The sequence below is a fragment of the Adiantum capillus-veneris genome, chromosome 23 (genome assembly GCF_014529385.1).
Source record: "Adiantum capillus-veneris isolate H3 chromosome 23, ASM1452938v2, whole genome shotgun sequence".
Classification (NCBI taxonomy): Eukaryota; Viridiplantae; Streptophyta; class Polypodiopsida; order Polypodiales; family Pteridaceae; genus Adiantum; species Adiantum capillus-veneris.
This window is the reverse complement of record NC_140953.1, coordinates 144,776,906-144,797,101: the sequence shown is the minus strand read 5'-3', so window position 1 is coordinate 144,797,101 and position 20,196 is coordinate 144,776,906. Positions and strand designations below refer to the sequence as shown.

Below are 20,196 nucleotides of genomic sequence, written 5' to 3'. Positions count from 1 at the left end.
CAGTAGAACTGTCGGTCTCTGGGCGAGATGTAGCCTGCTTTGCCCTTTTCTTGCCCTTTCCGAAGCTTCGTGTCTTGCTTCGCTTTTTGCTTTTTCTGTCTTCTTCGCTCTAATCCGAGGAGCTAGAAGAACTGTCAGAAGAAGAAGAAGAAGAACTGGGTAGGTCTTCAAACTTGAACACGCTTCTTCCGTTTCTTTGCCTTGTCAAATGTCAACCGACGACCCAAATATCCCGGGAAGTCAGTGCCTTTCTTCTGCTTTTTGCCGTGCTTTTTGGCTTTCTTTTGCGTGTCAAAAAGCTGAGCAATCCTTGCATCAACCACGTTCTCCAGTTTCTTCTCCGTATATTTCTTGGAGGCAGAAGGTTTCTTGAGAGCCGGTTTTGGGAGTGGTGTTGTGGTTCTCTGCCACTCCGTCTGTACCTCTTCCAAAGAGGTCTGGTTCATATATTTTGCCATCTTTGGGTCCTTGGCAAAACTGAGCATCATCTTTGTTGCATCGCCGATCAACTGGCGACGCTCTATCTCTCGCCGCTCCGCCTAAGTAGGCCAAGGCGGGCCATACTCTCTGCCTGAATCTTCGTTGTGATCCCAGCCCGCATCTCGAGATGCAGAGGGAGTCGACTGATCATTGCTTGAAGCTATAGGTGCCGCGGAAAAAAATTCGGGGATCGGATTTCCCGTAGAAGAGAAATCGGCCGTGCTCTGATACCACTGTAACAAACTTGGACACTCCAAGTCAAGAATCAACCGCGACAGCACCAAATAACCACTTCAAAACAATTCACAGATCACAATAGATTTGCACTGGCCCGGCGGAGTTCCGTGCCTAGAGATATTGGCCCCAAAGACTGGCGCCCCTTTCGGTATTTCTTTTTGTATTAATCAATCATCAAAGTACAAGAGAGCGGTTAGGGTTTCACTCTCAGACTTTGCGTCCAGATGCTCTGAGAAGTGAGGCCCTCACCACTAATTTAAAGGTTACAAGGGATGCCCAAAAGCAGAGCCCCAAAAGCTTTTAAAATCAAAAGCATCAGTTCTCTCTCTCTCTTAGACTCTTTTCTTTTTTTTTTATAAAAAAAAAGCAAAAGCAAAATTCGCGTCGCTCATCATTTTCCAAAAAAGAAATATATATATATATATTTTATAATAATCCGCCTCCGCGATTTCCGGAATTTAGGGTTTTTGGCAAAAATTAGGGTTTGCAGGAATTTTAGGGTTTCTGGCAGAAATTAGGGTTTCTGCTGTCTGCCACATCATCACTTTGTGACACTGTACATCAGTCAAATGAAGAGCCCTCTTGTGGGGCATCACATAACTGCACGTAGCGGAGAGAGAGAGATAGTGTGTAGCGTGTAGGGCATCACTCCTAGCACCATACTGTACATGAGAGGGAAAGAAAGCACTCCATAGCTCTTAACCTGTGACAAAAAAGGCCTCTCCCAGCATAAAATTCAGCGCCCTTTTTTTTGCACGAGGCAAGTTCATGAAAAATTGCCACTTGGCGCATTTACAAGCATTTTCCCGTTTCGGGTTTGCTGCCTAAAAATCTCCCGACTGATTGCTCAGTTGACTTCGCGGCAGAGTTGTAAAATGTTCCCCTAGTCATACTGGAGGTAATGACGCGAACGCATTTCACGGCCCAAAATAGCAGCTCCCTAAATTTTAGGAAATGATTCCGTTGGGCTCCCAATGGTCATTTGACCATCTATCCTCATTGGGACCGCATCCAAAAGTGCAATGTGCCCAACTGTCGGATACTTTCTTTTGGTAGTCCCACCTTGACTTTGTGCCTTTATTGAGTTCACTTCCTAGTATCCACCAACTTGCTAAGTGCGACGAGGGGACCTACATGATCTTGCTCTGAGCCTAGACATCCTCTTACTATATGAATTCCAGTGTGTCGACCACTTCCCGTCTGCTGGTGAAACTACCGTTCACATTGGCCATACAATGTCTGACCATTTGCTACTTCATAAAGAGGGTCTCAAAAATAAAACAAAACCCATTGGAAAGAAACCAACAACTAAAGTTAGCAGTTGCCACGTCCTTGTGACATAGTTAACAGCTGCCACGTCCCCGTGACACCTATCTAGCTGCAAGTCTTTGTGAGTCCCTGATGAAGATGAAGGTAGGTGAACCAATTGTGTGCAAGTGAGAATAGGTGCAATAGCAACCCCCCTCACCAGACTGAATCTGAATCTGACATCTTCTTGCAAGTCCTTTGAATATGCCCTTGTTTTCCACACCACATCCTTCTTGGATCTCTCACCAGTACGAGAAGTATCATCCTTTTGATATTCGTGCCCTTTGCTTTGCTTTCCTTTCTTGGACGACTGTCTAATTAGGGCCTTTGAGTCCCCCTCTAAATCTGGACCTCTAAAGTTGGTCCTCCTGGTCCAACACCATGGAACAAGCTCCTTCCATATCAAATCACTAGTGCTCTCCGAAGTAATCAAGGTTGAATAGAAAACACTGTACTCAGGAGTCAAATGCGCCATCAAGATCATAGATAGCCATATCCTCTGAAGAGATTAGCTTCCCTGCATGAAGAATCACTTGCTGTATCTCCTGCATCTTCTCAATGTGATCGTTCATGGATTTTGAGAGTCAAGGGTCCATAGTAGGAAATTGTACCTCGAGATGAGCTCTGTTCATAGGCGTCATCCTATTATAAATTTTTTCCAAGTGGTTGAAGATATCTCGAGCATTAGTCACAATGCAAATAGAGGTTATAGGTCTCCAATATCGCCTCCATGAACATCCTCCAGTCCTGGCAGTTTGTGGCAGCGAGTTTTTGATCCTGTGGAAACACTGGAATCTTTCTCTCAAGTAACTCCTCGCTATGAGTAGACTTTTGCGCAAACGCTCCAAAGCATCATCCCACTACTTCTTCATAGACTCCTTCATCGTCCCCACCATGAGAATGCTTTGCAACATTCTTCTTTTTTGGTGTCATCGTTAAGACATGTCAAGGTCGCAAAGTAATCTTCCATTGATAGGTACAAACTGGGTATCAGGGCTGCAAGCAACCTCCCGTCGAAAGGGATCTCCAATCTCCTTAGCAAGGGTAGGTACACAGGCTGAAATTGGTCCAAATCAGCCCCCTTTACCGCACAAAAGTCTCCAAGCTGGCTGAAAACCGCAACCTCCAACAACCATTCCTCGTGCTCCGGATCGACTAGGCGACGAGCGTGGTCATTCACAGGCTTTGATACTATGTCAAAGGGTAGTGGAAGGTGACGGGTGTGGTGACAAGGGAACAAGTGGGAGAGCGAGAAAAGAGAAGAGGGGAGAGAAAAACGCTACAGAGAGAGAGAGAGAGAGAGAGAGAGAGAGAGAGAGAGAGAGAGAGAGAGAGAGAGAGAGAGAGAGAGAGAGAGAGAGAGAGAGAGAGATTAGAATATGGACAAGCCTTGTTGGGCGAACTCTACTATTACAAGGTAGTACAAGGCTCTGCACACAATTTGATGTACATTTGATGTACTATCTCTATCATTACCCCTCCTTTGCACACGTTGGGTTGGTGCATACGTAGGTAAAGCTGCAATACATTTGGTGACTCTGACAGTTCATGCTCTTCCATCCACTTGGCATCCATAGGCGGATAGTCCTTGAACTTCACCAAATAGCGTCTTGCAACCTGTCCTTTAACTTTTCTGTCCTTATGTGCCAAAACTTGCTCAGGCACTAGGATCTCATCAAGTTCCTCAACTTCTGGCTTATCCTCATCTGGCATATCTTCTGGCACATCACCCACGAAGGGTCTTAGACTCTTAGAAGACTCACGTGAAACGCATTATTAATCTTCCATGCATCAGGAAATTTCAACCTGTAAGCGACATCGCTGGTCTTGTCAAGCACTTGAAAAGGTCCATAGTAACGCATGCTGAGCTTAGAAAACAAGTGTTCCTTGCCCTTCATCTTCTTTAACCTTGCCTTTTCGAATCTTAACAGAACCCAATCACTAGGTGATAATAGCAATTCACGACGGTGACGATCAGCAGCCTTTTTCTGTTTTGCCTGAGTCTTCTCCAAGGCAACCTTAATTTTCCTATACATTTCATCCATGTTCTCAACATATCGATCTGCCTCAAAGATCTTGTCATTTGTATGCAAAATGGGAGGAACCTTTCTGCCGCCTTCAACAATCTCAAATGGTGCCTTGCCTGTGGACAAATGCACCGTATTGTTGTACGCATACTCGAGCATAGGCAAATATTGTTCCCACTTGCCTTTATTATCTGACACATAGCATTTCAGCAGATCTAAGACAATAGAATAAGCCTCTTCTGACTGTCCATCAGGTTGTGGATGAAACAAAGACGAGAACTTGAGCGCAGTGCCCATGTTCTCAAACAATCTTCTCCAGAACAAATTGGTCATGCGAGGATCACGATCACTGATAATCGATTGTGGCATACCATGGTACTTAAACACATTGTACATAAACAAGCGTGCCATCTGATTAGATTTTATCTTCTTCCTGACAGGGATAAAATGGGCCTGCTTGCTGAACCTGCAGATAATGGTCCATATACCATCATTCCTTGTTGGCGTTCTTGGAAGATCAAAGATAAAGTCCTTAGCAATGCTTTCCCATGGCTTATCCGGAATCGGCAGTGGTTGTAACAACCTTGGTGCCTTTTGCCTGTCAAACTTGACCTTTTGGCAAATTATGCATGCTCGCACAAAGGCATCCACATCTCTCCTCAAGGTAGGCCAATAGAAGAATGTCTCTACCGCTTTAACGGTCGCATCACCACGATGCCCTGCATACTGTGGGACATGACTCTCTTCCATGACCTTATGTCGTAGTGGCCTTGTGACACAAAGTCTGCCATGCATCATCATAAAACCATCTCTGAGGAGGTAGTGCTCTTGATGTTGCCCCTCTTGTAACTGTTACTGTTCAAAAGATCCTTGCAAAATCTTCATCAGCAGTATACTGTTCCTTCATGTCATCTAGCTCATGATGATAAGGAATTGACACAGCTGAAATTTGTGGCTTTCTTGATAACGCATCAGCCACAACATTCTTCTTGCCTTCCACATGCATAATCTGGAAGTGGAACATAGAAAGAATGTTTGCCCATCGCATATGCTTTTCGGATAACTTTGATTGTGTCAAGAAGTATCGCAAGGTCTGATGATCTGTTTGGACAACAAAATCAGCACCTAAGAGGTAGTGCTTCTAGCTAGAAAGCGCATGAATCACGGCCAAGAGCTCTTTCTCATAGACTTGCATAGTCCTCTCTGGCCCTTGCAAAATTCGGCTTTCATAAGCTACTACCCGTCCATCTTGCATTAGCACTGCTCCGATGCTACTGCCGCATGCGTCACACTGGACCACAAATGACTTCCTGAGATCTGGCAAAACAATTACTGGATCTGAAGTCAAATTTTCCTTTAAGAGACTAAAAGCTGAAATCTCTTTTTGGGTCCATTTGAAAGTGACCTCTTTCTTTTGCAAAGCGTGAAGAGGTGATGCTATCTCTGCAAAATTCCTGATAAACCTTCTGTAGTAGGAACATAATACCAAGAAGCTTCTGACATCGTGCATAGTCTTCAAGTCTGGCCATGTCTTAATAGCTTCGACCTTTGCGGGATCCATTTTGACACCATCCTTTGAGACTATGTGGTCGAGAAAGTGGATCTCTTCGAGGAAGAATTCACTTTTCTTAGGATTGACAAGTAGCCTGTGTGACTGCGCAACTCTTCGAACACAATGGTCAAGTGATGCCTATGCTCCTCTTCATTCTTCGAATACACAATCATGTCATCGAAGAAAGTCCCAACAAACTGTTGATGCGAGCGGAAAATCCGGTCCATCATTCTGTTGAACGTGGCAGGAGCATTTGTTAGCCCAAACGGCATCACTAAAAACTCATAAAGACCAAATGTCGTTCTAAACGCAATCTTGTGCACATCCTTTGGCCTTATACGAATCTGATGGTACCCACTCTTAAGGTCTATCCTGCCGAAAATTGCAGCATCCTCTAAACGATTGAGAATATCATCAATTCTAGAAATAGGAAACCTATTCTTGATGGTATTCTTATTCAACGCATGGTAATCAATACACATGTGCCATGAGCCATCCTTCTTCTGCACTAGGAGCACTGGGGAGCAAAAGATTGAAGAACTAGGCTGAATCAGCCCCTTCTCTAATAACTCCTCAACCTGGCCCATAATCTCTTTCTGTTGCGCCGCAGTAACCCTGTAGGGAGGTCTATTTGGTGGGTTGCACCTTGGCACCAAATCTATCCGATGGTCCTCAGGTCTCTGGCGGCAATTGCGACGGTAATGAATCAGAAAACAGTCACTAAACCTTTGCAAAAATGATGACCTTTCTTTATCTAACACAGATAAATTTGATTGATCACTATCTGAGACATCACGTGCAAAAATCAAGTACACAGAAAGATGATTCTTTATTAGAGAAGTGATAGCAGAAGCAGATACAATAGGGACTGACTCTCCTTTAAGCTTTACATCCAAGATGTGAGTTTTGCCCCTATGCTGTACAATGATCTTTTTGTTGTAGGCATCCAAGACCATGCACTCGGAACATCCAGGGGATCCCCAGCAAGGCGTCACATCCTACTAGCGGCATGATGTAGAACTCTTCTGCGTCCACATATGACTGGTTATGCAGACGCAGCTTTCCAATAATGGGAGTAACACACTCTGAATGGCCAGGACATGCCAACCCTGCCTTTGTTGTGTACCCCATCTCTTCAGCTCTGATGCCTAGCTTCATAGCTAACTCTGGTGAGATAAAGTTGGCTTTGGCACCTGGATCAAAGAAGATGAGGGCCGTCTGATCCCTAACTTTACCCCAAGTCCTGCATAACTCACTGGCATTTGTACTGGGCCTGTCACCCACCATGTCGGGCACTAAACCTGCCATGGGTTTAGGCTTCTTGCCTTTCTGGTCCTCTTTATCCTCTGAGTTAGCTGGTCTTTTCCTTTGTGGACAATTGGTAGCAAAGTGACCAGATTGCTCGCATATAAAGCATTTATTTTCAGCCATTAGGACCTTCTTTTCCTCGAGCGACTTGCGCACAAAAGGCTTCTTTTTCTGTTTCTTTGCGTGCGCTTCAGAAGTCCCGGCTGAATCCTTGTCTTTGGTGGCCTTTTCTGACCCCTGTGACGCTTCAGGAGCCGTTTTCTCAAAGGGCTTCTTCGCTGAATTTTTCTTTTGCTGCCCTCCTTTGTCGTTCCTCGGAAACCCACTATCCTCTCCTTTCAACAAGGCAAGACCAGTGTTCGCAACTTCCATAAGCTGAGTGAGGGTAGCCACTCTATTCTTGGTAAAATAATCGCGAAGCCCTTTAGGCAGCCCACAGCAATACTTCTCTATCTGCTCTGTCAATGGCACAAATCTGTAGGAGATCACGGAGAGTAACGCTTTACAAAACCTCCGATTGTACTCTAGCAAGCTCTTGCATGAAGCTGAAGTAAGCTTGTGCCAATCTGTCATGACGCCTGCTTCAAATTCATTTGACAGCCAAGCAGATGCAAACATTTGCTTGAAGTAAACCCAAGTGGTGGGTGCTTGCCCTTGCATTAACAATGTCGTTCACCATGTAAGCGCATTGTTATTTAAGAAAGTGGCAGCTTTCTTGACTTTCGAGGCCTTTGTAGAATTCCCTCCTGCATAAGCTGTATAAACTGCTGAAGGAAAGTGAGAGCCTTTGTCTTATCCTCGAAACCATTGAAGGTATTGAACTTTACAGCTGCACCACCTTCTTTGTAAGCTTTCGGCTTCTCTAGTGTCCCCAAGTTATCATAAGGAATGGTCTGCAACATGGGCATTGTAGTAGGCATGATCGGCACATCTCGGCCATTCACATTTTGCGTCAGAGGTGCAATATCTGGCTGCTGTCCAGAAAAACCAGCCATGCCAAAATGACCCTGTGGCACCCCAAACTGGCCGTGGTTGCTCTGAAAACCCTGTTGCATGCCGATACTACCATACATGGGGTTTGGCATCATGCCTTGCATACCCCCAAACACTGTTCTTGGCATGTACGGCTAACTTCCAGGCGCATAACCAGCCATACTTTGGAACACTAATCCACCCCCGAAATACCCAGGATGTACCGTGGGTGGTGGAAAAACTGGGTGCATTGCTTGGTATCCAGTTCCCTGTCCATTCAAGACAGCATGCTGGCTTTGGAAGGTGGCGGGCTGAATTGGCATAACCTATGGAATAGGCGCTCTAGCCACCTCTTCAAGCACAGGAGGAACCTGTTTTGGAGCCCCTGACTCCGCAACATGCGAGTGTTCCCTTTCCTGTTGAGTCGCATTAAGTACTTGGGCTTGAGCCTCAACAAGCTCTGTACGCGGTGTAGGTTGCCTATTTTGCTGTTGCAATGGTGGCGCTTGCAAGAACTCCATAAACCTTGGATTCTACACCAGCTGCGAAAAGACATTCACCGCGGCAACTAACTGAGTCCTGAACGCATCATCCTCAAGTTGCCCAATCATAAAGCCTCGTACTGCTGGAGGGACATTCACATTGACGGGAGGTACAGATTGACATGGCCGTGAGCTCTCGCCAATCTCGAAAACCATAGGGATTTCCTGTTTGTCCATTGAAGAGGATCCCTCTTCCATAATGTCCTTCCCTTTGTCGGCCATAGTGTAATCCCGCGTTCCTGTACTCTGTCTTTACCCAAAACAACCGAGGCTCACTCTTTGAGGAAAAAGTGATTGATATCCCGGCAATGGAACCTTGAAACTGGCCCGTGGGCCGGTAGGTGTTGGCTTTCACCCGAAATTCTTTACTTTAGACACACACACAGAGCACTTTGCAAAGAGAACCTGCGACGGGAATTAACACTTGAATACCCACACGACTCGGAAGCTAGAATGCCCCGAGCAGATGCCGACAACTTGTAGGCCCCAAAATTGGTGCCCCTTTCGGTATTTCTTTATTCTTTGAGAGGGAAAATTACAAAGGAAGGTCCTGGGAATCCTTTACCTGTATCACACTAGATATTACCTGATTTGGCCAAATTTCGACAGCATAACAGCCCCAAAACTTGCGCGAAATCAATTCCCCTGCTGGATCTCACTTGCATTGGCGTAAACCCTCTGATTCCTGCCCAAAAACAGTAAATTCAGCTCGCTGTATTTACTGGTTTTTGCCCTGTTTTCAGCCCCAAATAGTCCCCTAGCTGTCCTCTGCCAGTGGGGCACGATTCCCAAGAGTTCTGGCCTTCGTATGGCTGAACAGTCAATTTTCTGCGCATACACAATGCTGAATTTGCACCTGTAGAGTGAGGGTATGACACTCACCGGTGCCTGCTTTGGAGTAGCAGCTAGCTACCCCTGTTCCTGCTCAAGGAGGCTCTTGCTGAAAAACTGAGCAGGAGGCTCTTGCTGAAAAACAGTCAATTTTCTGCTCATACATAGTGCTGAATTTGCACCTGTACGGTGAGGTTATGACCCTCACTGGTGCCCGCTGTGGAGTAGCAGCTAGCTACCCCTGTTCCTGCTCAAGGAGGCTCTTGCCTCAGCACAAAAGCATGAACCCACACAGCTGTACATCAGTCAAATGAAGAGCCCTCTTGTGGGGCATCACATAACTGCACGTAGGGGAGAGAGAGAGCAGTGTGTAGCGTGCAGTGCTTCACTCCTAGCACCATACTGTACATGAGAGGGAAAGAAAGCACTCCATAGCTCTTAACCTGTGACAAAAACCAAAAAGAGGCCTCTCCTAGCATAAAATCCAGCACCCTTTTTCCTGCATGAGGCAAGTTCATGAAAAATTGCCACTTGGCGCATTTACAAGCATTTTCCCGTTTCGGGTTTGCCTCCTAAAAATCTCCCGATTGATTGTTCAGTTGACTTCGCGGCAGAGTTGTGAAATGTTCCCCTAGTCATACTGGAGGTAATGACGCGAATACATTTCACGGCCCAAAATAGCAGTTCCCTAAATTTTAGGAAATGATTCCGTTGGGCTCCCAATGGTCATCTGACTATCTATCCTCATTGGGACCGCATCCAAAAGTGCAATGTGGCCCAACTGTCGGATACTTTCTGTTGGTAGTCCCACCTTGACTTTGTGCCTTTATTGAGTTCACTTCCTAGTATCCACCAACTTGCTAAGTGCGACAAGGGGACCTACATGATCTTGCTCTGAGCCTAGACATCCTCTTACTGTACGAATTCTAGTGCGACCACTTACCGTCTGTGGGTGAAACTACCGTTCACATTGGCCATACAATGTCCGACCGTTTGCTACTTCAAAAAGAGGGTCTCAAAAATAAAACAAAACCCATTGGAAAGAAACCAACAACTAAAGTTAGCAGTTGCCACGTCCTCGTGACATAGTTAACAGCTGCCACGTCCCCGTGACACCTATCTAGCTGCAAGTCTTTGTGAGTCCTTGATGAAGATGAAGGTAGGTGAACCAATTGTGTGCAATTGAGAACAGGTGCAATAGCAACCCTCCTCACCAGACTCTGAATCCGAATCTGACATCTTCTTGCAAGTCCTTTGATTGTTTTCCACACCACATCCTTCTTGGATCTCTCACCAGTACGAGAAGTATCATCCTCTTGATATTCATGCCCTTTGCTTTGCTTTCCTTCCCCTCTAAATCTGGACCTCTGAAGTTGGTCCTCTTCGTCCAACACGATGGAACAAGTTCCTTCCATATGAAATCACGAGTGCTCTCCGAAGTAATCAAGGTTGAATAGAAAGCACTGTACTCAGGAGTCAAATGCGCCATCAAGATCATAGATAGCCATATTCTCTGAAGAGATTAGCTTCCCTGCATGAAGAATCACTTGCAACATCTGTTGCATCTTCTCAATGTGATAGTTCATGTATATTGAGAGTCAAGGGTCCATAGTAGGCAATTGTACCTCCAGATGAGCTCTGTTCATAGGCGTCATCCTATTATAAATTTTTTCCAAGTGGTTCAAGATAGCTTGAGCATTAGTCACAATGCAAATTGAGGTTATAGGTCTCCAATATCGCCTCCATCAGCATCCTCCAGTCCTGGCAGTTGGTGGCATCGAGTTTTTGATCCTGTGGAAACACTGGAATCTCTCTCTCAAGTAACTCCTCTCTATGAGTAGGCTTTCGTGCAAACTCTCCAAAGCATCATCCACTACTTCTTCATAGACTCCTTTAGCGTCCCCACCATGAGAATGCTTTGCAACATTCTTCTTTTTTGGTGCCATCGTTAAGACATGTCAAGGTCGCAAAGTAACCTTCCATTGATAAACTGGGTATCAGGGCTGCAAGCAACCTCCGGTCGAAAGGGATCTCCAATCTCCTTAGCAATGGTAGGTACACAGGCTGAAATTGGTCCAAATCAGCCCCCTTCACCGCACAAAAGTCTCCAACCAGCTTGCTAAAAAATTGCAAAGGTACCTGGGCACGAACCGTCGCAAGACATTGGATCTCACCCTCTTGCTGGCTGAAAACCGCAAGCTCCAACAACCATTCCTCGTGCTCCGGATCGACTACTCGACAAGCGTGGTCATTCATAGGCTTTGATACTATGTCAAAGGGTAGTGGAAGGCGACGGGTGTGGTGACAAGGGAACAAGAGGGAGAGCGAGAAAAGAGAAGAGGGGAGAGAAAAACGCTAGCTAGAGAGAGAGAGAGAGAGAGAGAGAGAGAGAGAGAGAGAGAGAGAGAGAGAGAGAGAGAGAGAGAGAGAAAAGAATATGGACAAGCCTTGTTGGGCAAACTCTACAGGGCAAACTCTACTATTACAAGGTAGTACAAGGCTTTGCACACAATTCAATGCCAAAATCATAGTTACCAGGAACGGGAAACCGGAACGGGAACGCGGAACAAAATGCCATTCCCTGTTACGGGTACTCACGTTTGAAACACGGAACGGGGATTCGGAACGGGAACTCTAAATGGGAACGAGGAACGGAGACCTGAAAACGGCCATTCCCTGTTACCATGGGGCCCAAAATACCTCCTCCCTTTACAGGTGAGCACAAAAATTGGCCGATCCACCCCCATAAAAACCCCACAAACCTAAAGGTGAGAATTATGGGAAAAAATTAGGGCACCCACCAAAAGGGTGACAAGTGGTTGGCTGAACCAATTGTGGTACATCCCCGCTTCTTTGTGGCTATGCTTGGCCGTGTGATGTTTTTCTAGATTCTTCTAGATAAGGAAACCTAGGAGATGACCTCTAAAACTCTTAACAAGAGATGTTGCTTCTCGGGGCGCCATTAGTTAGAAAGAGCTAAGATTTCCAAAATTTCCATGATTAGTTACAATTATGCTCTCTCTCTCTCTCTCTCTCTCTCTCTCTCTCTCTCTCTCTCTCTCTCTCTCTCTCACTCACACACACACACACGTTAACCAGGTGCCCTTGAATGCAATCTCATATATAGATGCTATGCGACACTTAACTCTGGGCTTTCTCGAAAAGCAACTTAAAACCTATTGTGTTTTCGGAAAAGAACCTGCTTTCTTTGAAAGCAGCTGCTTTTTTGAAAAGCCTCTAAGAAGACATCGTCATTCATGTAATTGATCCTTGCATGCAACACTTATCCTTGAATCTACTCGGCCACGAGAGTTTTCGTTTCAGTGCTCCCTTCACTGATCGTGTGACACACCAAATCATATCTTGGTCTCTCACTTAACCTTGAGAACAAATACCTATCCTATGATGCATTAGGATTGCGCCATCTAGATGGTCGGGACTCGGATACTCCTTCTAGATGCTCTAGTCACATGGTGATTTTCTTGTCTCTAATCACTTTTATGATCTAGTCTTGTCATCTTATATATTCTTGTTGAAAAAAGATCCTCATTCAAAAGAATTGTGAAATAAATTGATAATTTTTTGTCAATGTTCTTTTAGAATGTTTAAGATAATTAGTATAAATACATGTAAAATGGGGACCTAGAAGCAAACTAACTGTTTAGCTTAATGATGTACTATTTTATTATTTTTAACTCCTTTTAGTACATCTTTATGTTTGCTCTCTTGTCAAAGTCCTATCATGGGTGAGTATGTTGAACACCATTGAAGCGTGATAGAAACTCGATTTGTTGGCTTTATGGAGTACATTCTATTCATGCATTAACTCTTCACAAGCCTCACCTACTCTTGGGCATTGATGGTGTCAGTAGGGATTTCGTGGCTTTGTCCTGGCCATGCATGATAAAGGTGATGATCTTATTCTTCTCCTTGGAGAAGTAGAGAAGTCGGTTTTTATTCCTGGGAAAAAGGGGCAGTATTCCGTGTACATAACAGACCTCTGGAGATGCTCAATGGCCTATCACCCAGAGGAAGTACAAAAGCGGGGTAACAATGCGTATTCTATGTAAACATCAAGGTGGTCTATACGATGAGTGTAAAATGAACCATTGTGGAGGTGCATAATGCCACGTGGTGTGGGTATGATCCGGAAGGAAAAAAACTAACAATCTCACCCATGTGTGACGCATTGACGCTACTCCACTGCCCTGGAGGAGCCGGTTGAAGAATCCCAGTGCCTGCGAAGAATATGCAGCAGCTTAGTCTAAATGGTGGACGTAGGGGAGGACCGTGAGCTTAGAATGTGGGCACATCGAGCCTTCCACATGGTCCAAAGCGTGATGCTGCATAAGGTGGTGAAAACTGTCTCTTGTTGGGAGAAATCCAGTTGGTGACCTGCATCTAGGATTAACTGTAGAATGCCCGGTCTATGAGATGTCTTATCCTCGCTAGTCTAAAGTTGAGTACTTGTTTTAAGTTTTAGTCAAGTAAGCTGCTTCAACTTATTTTGCTTATGCCTTTTCTAAAAACATTTTCAATTGAATAATGGTTTGTTTTTTCTAGTTTTGTTTATTAGCAAATAAAGTTTATATATATATATATATATTTGTTCTTGTTTTCTTGTGTCCCTTGCTTTAGTAGTTTTGTGAGTTTTTTATCCCCTCTTATAATTCGTAAGTTCAGACTATTCTGACCTTATGAAGGTATATGCTTGTCCTTGTGCTTCTTGATTTTGTGTTTTGTGCAAGTGTTTTAGCTCGTAAGTTCGGACTATTCTGACCTTATGAAGGTATATGTTTCCTTCATTATGCTTATCCTTGTGCTTCTTGATTTTGTGTTTTGTGCAAGTGTTTTAGCTCGTAAATTCGGAATTTTCTAACTTTATTAAGGTGTGTACTTACCAGTTTTGCCAGTTGCGCACTCAATTCTGTGATAAGGAATCACAAGAGAAAGTTTGGGAAGATCAACATGAGTGGGCAGCAGACAAAGTACATTCCATGTTTTCAGAACTTGGCGGATTTTTTCTAAAGGTCGTTTATGTCTTTTTGTGCACATGCACAATTATTCATGTGTGAGCTTCTTTTTTGTTCTGTGTGTACAGTCACAGTTTTGATGGGTTTTCCTGTATCAGGTGTGGGCATGTTTGCACATTTGTAGGGATATAGATACACACATTCCTTACACTGAAATCTTTCCACAATCACTGGTGTTTTTATTGTATTCTCTGGAGTCTGCATCCAATTTATGCACTATTTCAGTTTGTATCAATGGTCACCGTTGGAATTTATGCAATGGTTTTGCAGGTAGCCCAGCTGGTAGGGAAGCCTGATTTGGCTCCTGATGCTTGGGTAAGGAAGTTAGTAACCCTGTGTGATGCAGCACCTTCAACTCCATTTTCTGTAATGAAGCGCGTCCTTGAGCGTGAGCTGGGTGTGCGAGCAGTTGATGACTTGTTTGAGGAGTTTCATGAAATCCCCATTGGCTCTGCTTCTGTGGCCCAGGTTTACTCTTCTGTAAAGACTATTATCTTTTCCAGTTTACTGATTACTGTTTAACATCAATAAAAACATTTTGTTGGCTCACACAATTTCCTTTTGTTGATCTAGGTTCACCGTGCAAGGATCAAAGGTAGCAGAAATTATGTGGCAGTGAAGGTGAGCACTTCCGACACATCATAGATCTGCTTTCTGGTCTTTAATGGAGGGCTCTGAATGAGACGCGGTCAAGTCTAAGAAGCTCTTTGAAATCCTTAGATATAAGCCCATCGCAATAGCTGCGAAGAACATTTTCCTTGACATGCATGAGCATCTCTACCATATATGTTTGAGTGGCTTGGAGTCTCTACATATGTAAGGACACACATGCATCTCTCTCTCTCTCTCTCTCTCTCTCTCTCTCTCTCTCTCATACGCAGATTGCAGGACATGGGGGTGCCCACAGAGCTGATTTGGGGGATCTTATCTTTATATAGGACAGTGGTAGGGCGGGTACACACTACTCAGGGCTTGTCCGACATGGTTCACTCCACCACTGGGGTGAAGCAGGGCTGTCCCCTATCTCCGACTCTCTTTGGAATATCGGTAGGTGAGTTTTCAGATTATATACAGATAGAGGGTGATAGAGGTGCTCAGCTTGCAGGGACGTGGATCCAATTGCTATTATATGGTGATGATATTGTGTTGATCTCAGATTCTCCAGAGGGGATGCAACGTCATTTGGATGCATTGCATGTATTTGCACAGGACAGTGGATTGTTTGTGAACCTTGGTAAGACCAAGGTAATGGTGTTTAACACGACGGCGCAGTGGGTAAGGAGGTCTGCCGCCACTTTTAGCTCCTCCATTGATAGTGGAGGCACTCACTCGATCATTTTCATTTATGCATAGCACCTGGGCCTCCCTAGAGACAGATATGCTTGATTAGCACTAGAGTCTTCGTGACAGCTGGCATTGCAAGGAGATAGATCATGTTGGTATGCAGAGATGGCATCTTGGTTTCAGTTACATGGCTTTAGTATGGATCGGCTACCCCCATTTCAGTACTCTCGAGATGCAGTGTGCACCCTCCATCTCCCTCACTAGGGTAGAGATTACCAGGCTCACAGGACTTGATTCAGTTGGATACGAGGAGGACATGGATACAGCCTACACATGAGTTGGGTACGAAGATGGCTTTCTATAGAGAGCATCTTCTTCAGCTTACAGAGGATGGCTTTGTGATAAGACCAGGATACATGGATACTTATATCTATCCCGAGGATACGATGTGCTATTGGTCAGATACGCACATCCTCACATCAGCTAGAGATCGAGACAGGCAGATTTAGAGGAGTACCCGCTCAGTCCAGGATTTGTTAGGTGTGCCAGATAGAGCCCAAGACAGAGCTACACTACATATGTCACTGCCCAGTACACTAAGATACGAGGCCGCTTTCACTGTCTATTCAGAGAGGGTTGTCGCTTTCACATTCATTCAGAGAGGGTTTTGGACCACTTTCTAGAGTCATGAGATACCAAGATCAGAGATACCTCGGATAATACTTATTGAAGATTCGCAGACACAAAGAGCACCTCTTGAAGAGGGGCATAGTGAGAGATCCAGCGACAACGGCAAATTATAGATTTCTTTCAGTCACAGACAGAGGAGTTCGAGTAGCCCCCTCAGCATAGCAACACAAGAGGCATACTGCTTGATTGGGTGATAGAGTTGGGGCGGTCCTGTCGCCCATGGATGAGGGGGCCCTCTCGACATTGACGCAAATTGCGACAGAGGATCCATACCATACTGGCGCGACATAGGAGCCGTCCCGACAGAGTGCTTACCTTGGAGGACATTGAACTTCTACAGCCTTCTGGATACTGATGTATATGTATATGATGCCTCTATTGTCATAGAGCTCCATTGTATCAGCTCAGCCCCCTTGTATCCCCTTCGTATCAGCTTTCACCCCATCCCTACCCACTATTTTCTTTTCAGTTCTTTGTACTTTTGGTACCCAGACTTGGCATTAGATTCACCACATGTAACCTTTTGGCCTCATAGGTCATTTTGGCCTTTTGAAGACGTTAATATTACATTTCATTTCATTTCTCTCTCTCTCTCTCTCTCTCTCTCTCTCTCTCAAGTGTGGTAGATTGGTTATCCCAATCACCTTTGGAGTATCAGGTCTTGAGCTCAAGACTCATCAGATATACCTTTGAGGTCTCTTGGGATTGTTCCTGCGACATTAAAATCTTTGCTCGTGTTTATGTGTGTGTGTGTGAAGAATTGGAAAACTTTTCTATCGCGTAGATTGGTTATCTCAGTTCCTTCCAGAGTATTAGGTCTTGAGTCAAGACTCGTCAGATAGATCCTTGAGGTCTCTTGGGATTTGTTCCTACGACATTAAAATCTCTCTTTCTTCATCTCTCTCTCTCTCCCCCCCCCCCCCCCCCCGGCACCCCGCACTTCTTGCCTCCCCTCTTGTTCTTTGTCTCTTCTTTTAATCAAGAAAAAAAATTATCGAGCAAGTAAACATCTTGAGGGCACACACCCCATGATAAAAACTAAATTATATAAGAGTAGACATTAAACTTCAGCCGAAAACAATACAAGCATTTACCAAGACCACTTGTTTTCATCCCTTGTGATTTTCCTTTATATATATAGAGGCACACTTTTTTTAAATATTTGTAAATCTTGTTGATATAATTTACAAGTGGGAAACCTCAAAGCAAGGAAAACCCACGAAAAAAAAGAGATACAAAAAGTGGAGCACCATGAGGCTATGAGGGCTCGAAATAGTCAAAGTAAATCCTGTAGGCATCAATAGTACTGTCCCCAGCATCATAAGCAAAATGCAGCGCTTGACCAAGCGACAATTTGAAATAGGGAAACGAGTCAACATTAGTGTCTTGAAACATTAAGAAGTAGCGAGATGGTGCCAAATGGTCCACAGAACCCAAAATCTGACCCAACCAAAAGAGACCGTAAATTGAGTCTGCGGAGATTGAAGCACCCCAAAAAGCCAAAACCGTTTGTGAAAAGTGCTGAAAGGAAAATGGAGCCGAAGAGCAGCCGACACCTGTCGAATGAAGGATCTGGAGTAGCGAGAACCCCACATAAGCGTGGCACAGTCTCCTTAGCTTCATGGCATCTAACATGACGACAAGGCGCAATATGCCGTGCACACAATAGGCTGCCAATAGGTAGAGCTCCCACCAAACAACGCTGACTCTGCCAAATGCTTGACAATGTTCGTTTCCACCATAAGGATAACTTGGAGAGAGACCACAGTTCATTACCATGACGCACAATCCACGCATCAGATTGTAAGAGGGCATAAACATTACCGGCCGAAATGCATTCTAGGCTGGTATTGGCAAGATTCCAATTAGAACAGCGGGAGTCCACATTCAAAGGAGGCATAGGTGAGAGATCAGCAAGCATCCTTCGAATCTCCCGCCAAAGAGGAGAATAATGGAGCCCCAATCGAAAATGAGATGCCACATCAGAGAACGAAAGAACATTACCTGCGTCATCCGCCACCTGATGTACCTGGCATATTCCTTTTTGAGACAGAAATCGCATGGTGAGGAGACTGCTGGACCAATGTCGACGAGAAAGCCTTGCTCCAAAGCAAGCTCTCCAATCGAATGGAATTGTTGAGAAAGGATTGTCGAGCATGCCATTCCAATTGCGAGGTGATAGATAACCTTCCAATCAACAATGAGAGAAGAAGTGAAGGGACATCGTGGAATGTGCAAAGCAACAAGCCAACAACAACAAACCCAACCAACCCAATGTGGAGAACACAAAAAAGTGTGGAACAAGGAGTACAAGGAAAAAAACATGCTCCAAAAACAGACTATACACCCACCCACACACACACCCCCCCCCCCCCCCCCCCCCCACACACACATGCAAACTCACACCCAAAAGGCGGTTCGTGCAAGCTGCAAGAGCATGGCATCGAAAAACAGTAGTTTGCTCAAGACAGCACGTGCAGGCTGCAAAGCAAATCATCGAAAAGGAGTAAAGTGCCTAGGGAAAGTACTTAAGGTTAAGAAATTTGATACTCTATAAGTCAACTCTACAACGAAAAAGCCACAATTGAACTTTACATGCTGCTAAGGTAAATGGTAGTAGGGAAGTTAGCCACGGCAAGGTACAACACAACAAATTACAGCATACAGCAAAGCAAAGCCTCCACGCAAGCGATTTGGTGGCAACCGCTGGTCGCTTTTAGGTTTTGGATATATATTGCCGAGTATACTTTGGTGGAAGTGCATATCTTTTAGAGGTGGTTGTCATATGTTCTCCACTAAGCTTGCCAAGGCATTTTTCTCTCTCTTTAGGAGAGTTTTTTAACCTCGACGTACAGGTTTTCTACAGTTTTCCATATGGCTAGTTTTTACAGCTTCTAGATTGTGGCTTCGGGCTTCCTATGTAATTAGTGATGTACTTGCCTTCAGATTGGCACCATTTGGGCGTTTTGAGGGTTTTTTCAAGTAAATGGAAGTCAGCCCCGAGAGAGAGAGAGAGAGAGAGAGAGAGAGAGAGAGAGAGAGAGAGAGAGAGAGAGAGAGAGAGAGAGAGAGAGAGAGAGAGAGAGAGAGAGAGACCCCTCCAATGAGCGAATATGGCGAATGAAACCCTATCGCAAACCCTAATTTTACCCGTGCAATGCGAACCCTAACTTCACCCCTTGTCACAAAGTGATGATGTGGCATGTCCACCCACACGAATTCCAATGGATGAAGCATCGGTCGCGGGGCTTGAAACCCTAAAAGATAGAAGCTTGAACCCTAAAGGGGATTTCCGTAATATGCACTTACATGGCAGATTGTGCGGATACTGATGTGGCAAGTCTGTACGGATTTTCGCAAATTGCGTTGGCTGCTTTTGGGAGTCTCCGGTTCTAGCTTTTGAGGACTACTTTTTGGATTGATTACTTTTGGGGCTCTGCTTTTGGGCATCCCTTGTAAAGTTTGTAAGAGCCCTCGGGGCCTCCCTCTGCAGGGCATCTGGACGTAGAGTTTGAGAGCAAAGGACCCTCGAGAGTTGTACCTTGTTGTCATCAATAAATAAAGAAATATTGAAAAGGGCGCCAGTGTTTGGGGCCAATGCTTGCGGGTGCCGACTCTCTCTCTCTCTCTCTCTCTCTCTCTCTCTCTCTCTCTCTTAAAGTTCAACGATCTTTTTAAGTTTCTATTCGTGTGTTGCTATTGATTTCTTGCTTGGAGTGTCCAAGCCTGTTACACCCCTTCAACACGAAACCCCAACTTGTAGCAAATCCTAACTGTGCTGTTTCGTTTGCGCGTCGCCTCAGCCCTTGCCCTCTCTTTACCTACCGCCCTTGCCCCGCCTACCCCTACACATCCTTGCCCTTGCCCTGCCTACCCTTGCTTGATCTGCCTACCCCTGCACCGCCTACCCCTACCCCACCTGTCGGAGCGTG

At 45.0% G+C, this 20,196-nt stretch overlaps 1 protein-coding gene across 3 annotated transcripts in view; it reads left to right on the top strand.

The window, feature by feature from the left end:
• Window positions 1-20,196, top strand: part of LOC147428754 (uncharacterized) — a 48,356-nt gene that overhangs the window by 8,988 nt on the left and 19,172 nt on the right. For 2 of the 3 annotated variants that reach the window (XM_086497604.1, XM_086497606.1), the window contains 3 exons: window positions 14,162-14,287; window positions 14,561-14,758; window positions 14,864-14,911. In XM_086497604.1, coding sequence (XP_086353730.1) covers window positions 14,162-14,287; window positions 14,561-14,758; window positions 14,864-14,911 — 372 coding nt within the window. The remainder of the gene's footprint in view (window positions 1-14,161; window positions 14,288-14,560; window positions 14,759-14,863; window positions 14,912-20,196) is intronic. The other variant, XM_086497605.1, reaches the window with a different exon arrangement.